The following is a 13,076-nucleotide window of genomic DNA, read 5'->3' on the forward strand; positions in this document are numbered from 1 at the left end:
AGGGTCGAGGTCACAGTCGAGGGTCGAGGGTCACAGTCGATGGTCGAGGGCCACAGTCGAGGGTCGAGGGTCGAGGGTCGAGGGTCGAGGGTCGATGGTCGATGGTCGATGGTCGAGTGACGAGCATCGAGGGTCGAGGGTCACAGTCGAGGGTCGAGTGTCGAGGGTCGAGGGTCGAGGTTTGAGGGTCGAGGGTCGAGGGTCACAGTCGAGGGTCGAGGTCACAGTCGAGGGTCGAGGGTCACAGTCGATGGTTGAGGGCCACAGTCGAGGGTCGAGGGCCACAGTCGAGGGTCGAGGGTCACAGTCGATGGTCGAGGGCCACAGTCGAGGGTCGTGGGCCACAGTCGAGGGTCGAGGGTCGAGGGTCGAGGGTCGAGGGTCGAGGGTCGAGGGTCGAGGATCGAGGGTCGAGGGTCGAGGGTTAGGGTCGAGGGTTAGGGTGGAGGGTCGAGGGTCGATGGTCGATGGTCGAGTGACGAGCGTCGAGGGTCGAGGGTCACAATCGAGGGTCGAGGGTCACAGTCGAGGGTTGAGGGTTGAGTGTCGAGGGTCGAGGGTCTAGGTTCGATTATCGAGGGTCGAGGGTCGAGGTTCGATTGTCGAGGGTCGAGGGTCGAGGTTCGATTGTCGAGGGTCGAGGTTCGATTGTCGAGGGTCGAGGATCGAGGGTCCAGGGTCCAGGGTCGAGGATCCAGGGTCGAGTGTTGAGGGTCGAGGTTCGATTGTCGAGGGTCCAGGGTGTGGGTCGAGGGTCGAGATTCGAGGGTCCAGGATTGAGGGTAGAAGGTCGAGGGTCGAGGGCAAGGATCGAGGGTCGAGCGTCGAGGGTCGAGGGTCGAGGGTCACAGTCGAGGGTCGAGGGTCGAGGGTTAAGTATCGAGGGTCGAGGGTCGAGGTTCGATTGTCGAGGGTCGAGGGTCGAGGTTCTATTGTCGAGGGTCGAGGGTCGAGGTTCGATTGTCGAGGGTCGAGGATCGAGGGTCGAGGGTCGAGGGTCGAGGGTCGAGGATCCAGGGTCGAGGTTCGAGGGTCCAGGATTGAGGGTAGAAAGTCGAGGGTCGAGGGCCAAGGATCGAGGGTTGAGTGTCGATGGTCGAGCGTCGAGGGTCAAGGGTCAAGGGTCGAGTGTCGAGGGTCCAGGGTCGAGGGCCAAGGATCGAGGGTTCAGGGTCCAGGGTCCAGGATCGAGGGTAGAGGGTCCAGAGTCAAGGGCCAAGGATCGAGGGTCTAGGGTCGAGGGCCAAGGATCAAGGGTCCAGGGACAAGGGTCGAGGTTCCAGGGTTGAGGGTCGAGGGTCGAGGGTCAAGTGTGGAATGTCGAGGGTGGAGGGTCGAGGGACGAGAGACGAGAATCAAGTGTCGAGGATCGAGGGTTGAGGATCGAGGATCGAGGATTGAAGGTCGAGTGTCGAGGGTGGAGAGATGAGAGTCGAGCGTCAAGGATCGAGTAAGGATGAAAGAAAGCAAGAAAAAGAAAAAAAAGGGTAAGGATGAAAGAAAACCTATTGATATTACAGGGGTTTATGCATATGTGAAGATATTAATCATCTATGAAAGTTTGAAAACTTGCAAGATTTGAATTTTTGATCTTGTACGGAATTGTAAAAGATTATGGATTAGTAAGAGAAGAAAGGAAGTGAGAAGACATAGCCCATGAATACTTGTGACAGCATTGATCCTTTGGTCTCTGGAAGAATATTGCAAGGCCTTCTCCACTCTCTCCCTTGCTATCCTTCTTGTTCATTTTCTCCTCTGTTCTTTCTACATGAAGAGGTTTTGTAAACACAACAATTATTTCAGGTTGAGTTTTGACATTAATCAAGATTAGTAGTTAATTCTAGCTCAATTCACTGATAAAATAACAATCAATATCTATATGTTTAAACTTCTTATTAAGGAAGATATTGGAAACTAAGAGAATAAAAAATTTATTATCATAAAAGAGCTCAAATATATCAGCAAAAACTTTAAAATTGAGCAATTAATACATATATATTACTTCTCAAGCTATTGAGGATAAAATAAAGACATAATGCCCCATTTGATAAATTTCTAAGAATACAGATAGTTATCAAGGAAGACACAAAAACCAATTGTAGACCTTCTAGTGTCCAAACAATTACCTTAGTTTGCATCAGTATACACACATCTGAAAACGGTTGTTTTGCAAAACAAAAAGCCTTTAATTCAAATAATGACTATAACTTCAACAGAACTTGATCAACATAATTCGTATAGATCCAATTAAGATCATGTACATAAACAAGTAAAGTAATCAGTGAAGAACCAGATACCTGTGTGAATAACAGATAAACCATGCTGCGGCAATGTGGATGAAAATTTACAAAATCATTGTCTTCAGCCCTGCCTAAGTTCATATAAATTCATTGAATAAAAAATCTTGTAAAAAAGTATCACACACGGACTGATTTTATATAAATCACGAACTTAGCTAACTCATGAGAAACTTAATTAACTCTAATACTAGGAACCACCCCGATTTTAGTTAGTTCAAACCCAACATTCAAGTCTAAAATGAAACATTGATTCAACCTTCAATGTAAAGATCAGGGTGGCCTTGAAGAAATTCTTACATAGAGGGCATTTAAGACCACAAGCTTCAAGATTTACCAATGAGCAAGGAGTAAAGTGGACTTGTATTCATTTTGTATGATCCACAATATATCATGAATTACACAACTCGCTCTTTTTGAGCTTCGTTCCTGACTGATACAAGGTTCATTTTTATCTCATTGCAAAGTCTACCCTCTATGAGACGAATAGGCAACCACAGTTTCGGCTTAACATCAACGTATGAGAGAGTTGTAACTTGTACTAACTCCTCGGACTTGAGACTGCTCACAATTTTTCACTGTTCAAATGCTGCAAAACCATTACAATGGGTTAATTAATTTTGCATAGGATGTTAACCAACCCCGTTGAATACGTGGATTCAAAATAGTATAAAATTTCAATATCTTTCAAAACGAATATTGAAACAAATTAAAAACAAAGGGGATTCCTTTATGTCAATAGCTAAAAGCAAAGGAGAAATCTTTTTGTCAAAATAAATACTAGCTGTCAAGTTTTGCATAAATCATAATAACATCTTAGTCAATAGACTAAAATAATCACTGAACTTAAGTTTCCAAGCTGTGATATCATCCTCCACTCCTAGTTTTTCGCCAAGGAAGGTCAGCCATGAATGATGCAGGTAGAATTTCACAACGTCAATCTCAGAAAAAAAAAGGTTTGACCTTTGAAAAATAATTATGATAAAGTGCCTAACATTATGCAAATTGATGTGATATATATTATCCTGGATCCAGAAGAATTCTGAAATCAAGGGAACATATTAATTCCTACCTGAAAAATAGACCATTTTCCTTCAAAGAGTTGAAAATCTCCCTCAATCATCTTGAATTCAATTTCACGCTTAATACCAGTAGGAAGAGTCTCCAATTCTTTCTCATAACAATCTACAATTCCTTTAGCATTGAATTTTACCCCAAATGCTATATTTTGCTGTCCAATCTGTTCAGGTAATGTAACAATAACAAATATAGTTTAAGTCAAATACTTAGGTAAGAAAATACTTCAAATGATGTCAATTTTCAGTTCGGGTAACAGTAATATAAAACATACAGTGAGACTAATTTGTAAAGGTTGCAACTCAGGAGTAAATTAGGTAAAACCATGGTTGGCCTTTGAACAATGTGATCTTATAAAAAGTTTGACTTTAACCTGAATCATTCTTTGTCACCAAAATTATAATAGTAATATAAGCATATGGTCACATTATGATTTCCACAGTAAAATTTGCACCCAAAAAGTGTGTAATACATATCACTCGCTAACTTTGGTATTCATGTACTTCTAAGTTTTGGATACATCATAATGCATCATGCCATTGTCATTGCCCAGAATTGATGCCTAACCTGTATTTGATACCAAAATGGAGCTTGTTTTCTAAAAATTCACTCGTTTAAAAACACTTTTTCTATGTTTGTTTTCTAAAAATTCAAGAAAGAACAAAAAGAAAGAATGAACACAAATTAATAAATAAATTTTTCAAATAAATTTCAACAATAACATAAAGAGATACGCTAATTACATCTCCAAATTAATAAAGAATCAAGAATTTTTCATTCAGAAAATGAAAGCAAGCCCAAAACAACCCTAGCACCTTATTTGAGATTAACCAAATCAGCACAATGCAGCGTGAGACAAACAGCCAAAAAAATGCAACTAATTTCCTAAAAAAAAATAAAAAATCAAACTTTAAGAACCCCATTTGGAGCACAACACGTGATAGAGAGGAACCTGCAAAAGACGGGCATAATTGTCACCCTTTTGGAGCAACTCGCTGACAACTAGGCCAGGAATGAAATCAGCCAACCTCTCGTAATCGGTCAAGATGTTCCAAATGGAAGAAAGAGAAGCTTCAATGGAAATTCTGGATTCGATTCTGCGCGAGTTCTTGTCCAGTTTCATCACCTCTACGCACACCCCATCCTCAACTAAGGACTCTTCCGACTCTTCAACCCCCACTTCACCCAAAGTGATGGGGTCGGGTTCTGAAGCAGCAGTGCACAAGAAGGGTGTGGACTGTAATCAATATTTATTTGTCATCATAATATTGATTATAATTTTTTTTCTTTATGTGATTTTATTATTTCATTTCAAAAATTCAATCTCAACCTCATCCAATTAAATCGTTTATTAATATTTTTATTTATTATTTATTTATTATACTGTAAGGATGTATGAGAATTTTTAATAGAATAAAATTAAATTTTTATGGTAATATACAACTTATCTTGGAATTGATTAAATATTTTTATATAATTGTTGTTCCTTTCAATGTGTTTCCTTTATTTGAAATTGGTTTAAACCGCTTTTTGTCCTAAATGTTCAGTTTAGTTCCCGCTTTTAAAAAATATAAACTTTTGGTTCCTAAGTTATAAAAAATGTATCAAATAAGTCCTTTTTTTTATATTCATGGTTAAAGTACAAAGAGCAATCTAAAGTGCTGTTATTATTAAGAAACAAATCAGAGCAATATAAAGATATAGCAGTTGTTAAGAAACAACCAAAAATAATATTTCAAGTCAAAAAAAGACTCATTTCATACATTTTTTATAACTTAGAGACTAAAGATTTATATTTTTAAAAATGGGGACTAATATCACGATCATTTTTTATATTTTATGACTATAATTTTGTTCTTAGATATAGAAAAAAAAATTAAATTATTGATAACATCACGATCATTTTATTGTGATTTTTATTTTTATTTTTTTAAATATTTAATTAATATTTGAAAGAGTGACAATTAAGATGGACAACATTAACTAAAATGAATTGAATTATTTATTCAGAAAACTAAATTATTTATAACTGGATTGATTCTAATTGAAATTCGACCGAGTCATTTATAATTAAAATTCAACTTAGTCCATCTTTTTAGAAATTCAACAAAGTTAGCCTTAATTGAAATTTGGCCTCAAAGTCAATCTCAACCAAACTTTTTGCTTAATTTAGTTGAGTAGGTACTGATCAATATTTGGTCGATCTCAACCATGTTGATATTGGTCAAAATTCAGTTGTTGTGCCCATGATTGAAATTTGACCAAAATTGACCAAGTTGGTCTTTATTGAAATTCGATGAAATTCGATCAAGTCGACTTCAGTCGAAATTTGACTAAATTCAGCTATGTTAATCTTGACCAAAATTCAACCAAATTCAGTTGAGTTTGCCACGACTAAAATTTGATTGAATCAGTCATAGTTAAAATTCAATCGAATTCGGACAAGTCAATCCTGATTAAAATTTGGCTTAATTCGATCTAGTCATTCATAACCAAAATTTGTTCAAATTCGACCAAGTAAGTGATATTGGGCTTTTTTTGTGTCACTGAAACCTCGTTAAATAAACTAAGTTTTTCCCTTAACTAATGTAGTATAGAGGTTAACTTAGGTGTGAATCCATAAAACACATTTTAAGGGTTTTAGAAGTAAACAAAATAATAATTATGAAAATAGAATGTAGTAAACGCAATGGAATACGTTGGACTTAAACAACCCGATCCTCTGGAAGCCAGGAATCACTGTGTCAGAAATTAAAATTGAAATTAACAAAAATAAGAAGATGGATTTAAACAAAAATTGAAATTGAACACGACAGTATTTAAATTGTAGCACTGAAATAGGAAATTACAAGAGAATGAAAAAAAGAAAGTTGAAGAAACCAAATTGCATTAACATGAAACTAGAAAATGAATGCATTGAAGCTCATAGTAATTAGTAAAAGCCAATAAAAATGAGAACCTAGAACTCTTCCACAAAGGAGTGTTGTTCTCGGTTCCTAAGCCTCCATCCCACTCATGCTTCCTACTACACATCATTTCCCCCTAGAAGGAGCTTATTCTTCTTGATTTCTGCCTCTTTTCAATATATAGAAAAATTTAGTGTTTTTTTTGCTAGTTGTCATGGGCCCAAGATAAATTCTTGCAAGAAAATATTGAAAGTTGCAACAAAATCATAAACTCTTTCAATGCTCAAATTCAGCAAGCATAGACAAAGGAAGATACCAAAGACTGGTAGGAAAATTAATTCATTTGTGTCATATACGTTCAGATATCACCTATGCACTGAATGTTGTTAGTCAATTTATGCATGACCCACGAAAGCTTCATATGNATGTTGTTGAGAGGATTTTGAGATATTTGAAGTCCGTTCCTGGTAAAGGAATTTTGTTCTCAAATCATGGAAACTTGAAGGTAGAAGGGTTCACTGATGCAGATTGGACAGNTTCAAAAGATGATAGAAGATTTACCTCTGGATACTTTACTTTTATAGGAGGAAATCTTGTAATATGGAGGAGTTTAAAACAGTCTGTAGTAGCAATATCTAGTGCTGAAGCAGAATTTAGAGGCATGACACTAAGTGTATGTGAACTTTTGTGGATTAAAAATGTGCTATCAGATTTGGGATTTTTAAACCAAATGAAGCTATGAGTTTGTACTGTGACAATACTTCAGCTATAGCAATTGCTCATAATCTTGTACAACATGATAGAACAAAGCATGTGAAGATTGATAGACATTTCATCAAAGAGAAGATTGAAGCTAGAATAATTTCCTTTCCTTTTGTAAGATCAGAGTTGCATTTGGCTGATGTTCTCACCAAAGGAGTGTCAAGAAGATTGTTTAATGAGTCTCTATTCAAGTTGAGAATGTGTGATATTCATGCACCAACTTGAATGGGGGTGTTAAGATATACCAAATATTCTATTAATGGATATTAGACAATCAAATATTGTGTTATTTATAATTTAGATATTATTATAATTTGTGCAGATTTGTGTACCTGTCATTTCCTTTAATAGATGAAGAATTATATAATCTTTATATGTATATATATAATACTCTACTCTTTGAAATAATACATCACAATTATTCTTTAAACCTTTTATTATAGTAATGTTATGAAACAAACAAGTTCAAAGAGAAAAAAACTGATTGGGATTCCCATAGCCACCAGGGCTACTGTAATAGCTTGCTCTGGAGTTAGTTGCATATTCGTAGCAGCTACACAGTGCAGGGAGGAGCAATATCGCACACACCACACTGACTTGGTGCTTAAAACCGAGTTCCATGCCTAAACCACGACACAAATTCTCAGCCAGAACTGATGTCAGAAGTTGGAGTAATATAGGAAAATCAGAGAAATGCAGTCCTATTTTTGTGTAGCTTCAGCTCTTGATTCTTTGTTGCTTGTACCATCCGTGGTATATTCCTAATTCTTTTTCATTTTCTGTAAGCCTTTTTATATTAGTTTAATACTCCTTAACTGGTTTTGAACATAAAAATCTACGGAAGAAATTTTCCTTACGTATTATCCCAACCGTCTAAATCTTGATGATGGAAAATTTTTGTATTGGTCCATGTAATATTTTTGCTGTTGATTTCATTAAATACATGCTTTTAAACTATAATAAGTAAGTCAGAGGTTTGGTTTTGGGTCAAAACCAAAGGGTATGTGAAAAAAAAAAAAAAATTGGAGGCCACACCTTCAACATCCTGTATGTTATGCCCAGAAATTGTTATTTAATTATTTAATAATTAATGCGATCCGATCTACAACAGTGTTCTTAAAAATTGACTCGTTCTAGCCAGCCGAATTGATCGAAACAATTCATTTTATGCTTGTTGTTGGTGGATTATAAATCTTATAGTGATAATTAGTGTGACTATACACGTTTTCAATTGGAGTGGTTTGTATTAGATACGGTTTTATATCAACAATGAATGAAGTATTAAAGGATAAAGAGATTAAACAACAAATTTTTATCATTTTATATTGCACGGCAGCTATGGCGCACCCAGATTTATGAATTAGCTCAGCAAATTCTAATCCCTCTATGATGGATCAGGTCATGCAACTGGAATTATCGTAGATTGTAGAAAAAGTAGGTTGTCTAATAATATTTACAAAAGGATATCAAGTTAACAAAAAATCTCATCATTATTCAAGTATTTACTTTGTTTAACAAACGATTAAAACGAATTAACTATGATAACACAGCTAGGTATAAACATAATCCTACACGATAACATTTACTCCTGCTTTAATAAATTGTAGTTGACCTTGTGTGTAATATAGGATGGTTTGTAATGATCTAAATACAGTCTACATAGTAAAAGTAATTTTGGATCAAGTTCGATTTCAAACTTAAAATAGGGTGGTGACTTTCACACCCACAGGAAAAAAAAAGAAAAAAAAAAACTACTTGACTGCTTAAAGTAATAATATTTTAATTTTATTTATTTTATTTTTAAACTTAAAATTCTATAATACACGGTATTGTATTATTAAACTGGGTTGGTAATTGAATGTGCTTTCTTCAAGAATGTCAAAGTATTATTTTCCCATAAAAAAAATACCCAATATATATGGCTTAAACCGTAGTTCAAAATCAGTAAAGAGTAGTACACAGAACCCGAATTATTCAAACTAGCTTAAAAAAGAAATACCTACTAAACAAAGGAATAGAACTGCACCACCCGCGGTATATGCATGGAGTAAGATCTCTAAGGTTGTGCTATAAATACAGTTCTGATCTCTTCCAATCTCATAAACCCTTCTCAAATCTTATGCTTTGCTTTATCTCATTGGTCACAATCTTGTAATCATTCACTTCCCTGAATTTCTCTCTCCTGTATATTTTATTTGCGTCTGAGAGTTGAATTTGTGATGGAACTCGGTTTTAGGCACCAACTTGGCCTTGTTTGTTTCATATTCCTCCTCCCTGCACTGTGCAACTGCAAGGAATACTTCACCAACTCAAGAGCAACCTATTATGACAGCCCTGACGGCTACGGTACTCCAAGTATGTGCTATACGTTCTTTGTTTTTGCAGCCTCCAGGACTCAACCAGTGGCATGCATGCCCATGTTTGATACTAAATATCCTCTTTTTCTTTCTCGTTTTAAGTGCGTTTTAGAATAATAAAAACTTGATAACATAAGAAAACTTTATTATGTATGTATAATGATTGTAGCCGGAGCTTGTGGATTCGGGGAGTATGGAAGGAAGATGAATTGGTATGATGGAAGAGTGGCAGGGGTCTCTGGGCTATGGAGGAATGGAGCTGGTTGTGGCACGTGTTATCAGGTAGTTATCACAGATATGAAATTTCCTGATTCAGTGATTATGTATTGATAATAAATTAAACACTGATGATAAAATATGAACGATGACGATGGTGGTGCAGGTAAAGTGCAAAATACCAGAACTGTGCGATGTGAATGGAGCATTCCTGGTGGCAACAGATCAGGGTTATGGAGACAGAACGGACTTCGTGATGAGTCCACGGGCATTCTCAAGATTGGGACGCAATCAAAATGCATCTGCAGTGCTAAAGAAGTACGGTACAGTGGACATTGCATACAGAAGAGTTCCATGTACGTTCATCGGCAACGTCTTGTTTCACATAAAGGAAAGTAGCAGCAACCCTGGTTACTTGGCCGTTCTGATTCTGAATGTAAATGGAAAATACGACGTCAATGCTGTTGAAATGTGGCAGGTATGCATGCAGACAATTTGGACGTAAGAATTTCTGAATAAGAATAAGGTTTAATTAACGTTGTTGAAATGTTGTGCAGAAAGGGCAACGACGTTGGGAACCCCTGCGCAGGGTGTATGGGGCAGTGTTTGACTTTGCAAATCCACCGAGAGGTGCAATCCTGCTGAGGTTTCAAGTTGGCGTTAATTGGATGACACCAAACATCCCTATCCCTTCTAATTGGAAGCCTGGAGCTACTTATGACACCAAACTTCAGCTTTACTAGACACACATTACAAAATAACTAAGCTCTGCTGTTTAATCTCTCTCCATGCTTCTGTCTAAAGGAGCTCCAATAAATAATGGGGATTCTTTCTACTTTCCTATAACAATAAAATAAATCTTACTTTTATATTTCTTTTTCCTATTATATAACTTACGAATGAAAAGTTGAGAATTGAGAATCTTCTTTACGAATGAAAAATTTAATCTAAAAAGAGGTTTTGCAAATGACCAATAAACAAAAAAGAACACATGTTAAAGCAAAAACAATGAACAAGTTAGATATACTAGGACAAAAACTTTGTTTAACGTCATCCATAAAATATTAATAAAAGAAATTGTTCACATAAAAAAATATAATTAATTTTTGGATTAAATATGTTTTTAGTCCTATACTTTGGGGCGATTTTGGTTTTAGTCCCTCTTTCAAACTAAGGTACAATTTAGTTCTTCAACTTTAGAAAACTCTGGTTTTAGTCTTTTTTACCAATTTTTTTTAACTTTATTTACTGTTTCAAACGCGTTTCATTATAACATTTGGATTGTTTACACTGTTTGACACATTTGTGCTTGAAACAACAAATAAAGTTAAAAAAATTTGGTAAAAAGGACTAAAACCAGATTTTTCTAAAGTTGAAGGACTAAATTGTACCTTAATTTGAAATGGGGACTAAAACCAAAATTACCCCAAAGTATAGGGACTAAAAACATATTTAACCCTTAATTTTTTATGACAAAATTTTTTTATCACAAATTTTTATACTTTTTTTTATCAATAAACATATATTACTTTTTAAATAATATTACTTTAAGTAATAAAAGTAAAATATATTTATTTTAAATTTAATTTTATTAAATAATTAAGTAATAGAAATCATAAAAAAAAAAGTTTAAACTTTTTAGTCGTCCTTATTTTTGGGCCGCTTTCCCAATTTCATCCCCTTCTTATTAAAACTCCTAATTGATCCTCATAAGAGCTAATTTCAATCAATTTAGCCCTTTCCGTTAAAAAAGGTTAACGCTGTGAATAGGTGTTTATTTATGTTGAAACATGACAAGGAAGTGATGAAACGTACCATTTGAGAGAATTTAATAATTTAAAATTCTCCTCCCCTCCACACAGTTCAGTACCTGAAATACAGAAGAAAAAAAAAACTGACACCAAAAATCTCAAGAACCCCATCATCTCCATCATCCCTCCGGCACATAAGGTTTTTCTAAGAGTTTATATTGTACTCCAATAATACATGTTCACCATCACACCCAACCACAAGAACAAATTGTCTCTGTGCAACCTTTATTTGGTTCAATTTCAGAGGGGAGCGAGGAAGCAAAGCCGAAGGTTGGTCCGCCACAAGCGGTAGTGACGCTTCCGATGCAAGCAGCACCACCGACAATGACCCTTGACCGACCAAATGGAGGTGTGGCGGCGCCAGTCGAAACTGCTATTCGGAGAAGAGACAAGGAAGTAGAATTGGCGCGGTCGCCAACGGAAACCGTGGCGGCGATCAGTGACTAGCGACACCTAGGCTCGCGGTGTGCGGAGGTTGGTTCAACGGTGACTCTGTGCCCTTTGCTCAAGTGGAGGAGGCAGAAAGCTAATTGGTTTATGGTTTGAAAAAAATTATTTTAAATTATTAAATTTTTCCAAATGGCACGTTTCATCATTAATCTTTACCACGTTTCAACACTGCAAAGGCCACCTTACATAAATGAACACATCATCCATCCTGTTGTACAAAAACTTCACGACATTAACTTTTTTTAACTGGACTAAATTAATTGAAATTAACTCTTATGAGGACCCAATTGAGAGTTTTAATAAGAAGATGATGAAATTAGAAAAGCGCTCCAAAAATATGGACAACTAAAGGTTTAAAAAAAACTATATAAAATAAATAATACTTTAAATATATTATATTCTTTAACATATTTTTTAATATAATATAAAATTAGTATACAATAATAATAACTTATTTTATAACTTATAACCGGATTAAATTAGCTTTATATACTAAATTTTCTATATTTTAGTGTAAAAACTGAAACACACCATTAGAATTAAAAGTTATATTCTAATTTTAACACAGCAACAATTCGAATATTCACATAATAATTTATTTATTTTATTATTGTATTTATTTAACAATTAGCAATAATAAAATAATTTCCATATAAATATAATAATAAAAAAAATATAAATGAAATAGAAAATAATAATATCAAATAATTAAAAAATTAATTTGTAAGACACTTATAAATAAAAAAATAAATATTAAAATAAATTTTAATTAAAAAGAACATGTATTGTTATACTATTTAGTTTAAAAATTAGTAAAATTTAGTTTAAAATTAGTATAGTTAGTAGTGCAGTTCAGTTTATATTGTAGTTTAGTATGATGTAGTATAGTTCAATTCAGTCCAGTTTAATAAAACAAAAAACAATTCAGTTCAGTTTGTCTAAACTGTTTTACAGTTCAGTTTAGACAAATTAGTTTTTGGTTCGATACAAATTTTAGTAGTACGGTATAGTTCAATTCTATTTGCCTACTCCTAATTAAAATATATATCAAAAAGAAAAATGAAAAATTACAAATCTTTTAACATTATATGTAGTTATAGTAGTTTATGGAAAAACGATGATATTTTAGTTAAGATTAATATCTAAACAGTAAAATCAATTATTATGATTTTACATAATATTTATAAATTAAATTCCACT

At 34.9% G+C, this 13,076-nt stretch overlaps 2 protein-coding genes across 2 annotated transcripts; one reads left to right on the forward strand and one right to left on the reverse strand.

Annotated features, from left to right (window-relative positions):
* Window positions 1–2,629: 2,629 nt before the first annotated feature.
* LOC106766293 lies at window positions 2,630–4,617 on the reverse strand (the record flags this gene model as incomplete). Its single annotated transcript, XM_022782768.1, has 3 exons — window positions 2,630–2,886; window positions 3,370–3,537; window positions 4,327–4,617. Coding segments are annotated over 3 exons (483 nt in total), but the record flags the coding sequence as incomplete, so codon positions are not given.
* Window positions 4,618–9,136: 4,519 nt separating this feature from the next.
* LOC106768053 (expansin-like B1) lies at window positions 9,137–10,451 on the forward strand. Its single transcript, XM_014653024.2, has 4 exons — window positions 9,137–9,397; window positions 9,569–9,681; window positions 9,782–10,093; window positions 10,173–10,451. Exons 1-4 carry the CDS (start codon window positions 9,262–9,264, stop codon window positions 10,356–10,358), a joined length of 747 nt encoding a protein of 248 aa, XP_014508510.1. The 5' UTR covers window positions 9,137–9,261; the 3' UTR covers window positions 10,359–10,451.
* The last annotated feature ends 2,625 nt before the right edge of the window (window positions 10,452–13,076 follow it).

The sequence above is a fragment of the Vigna radiata genome, chromosome 7 (assembly GCF_000741045.1).
Source record: "Vigna radiata var. radiata cultivar VC1973A chromosome 7, Vradiata_ver6, whole genome shotgun sequence".
Lineage (NCBI taxonomy): Eukaryota > Viridiplantae > Streptophyta > Magnoliopsida > Fabales > Fabaceae > Vigna > Vigna radiata.

Coding starts and splice junctions, on each gene's coding strand:
- LOC106768053 (XM_014653024.2), top strand. CDS start 9,262: ATGGAACTCGGTTTTAGGCACCAACTTGGCCTTGTTTGTTTCATATTC. Junction 9,398..9,568: donor TGACGGCTACGGTACTCCAA/GTATGTGCTATA, acceptor TAATGATTGTAG/CCGGAGCTTGTGGATTCGGG. Junction 10,094..10,172: donor ATGCTGTTGAAATGTGGCAG/GTATGCATGCAG, acceptor AATGTTGTGCAG/AAAGGGCAACGACGTTGGGA.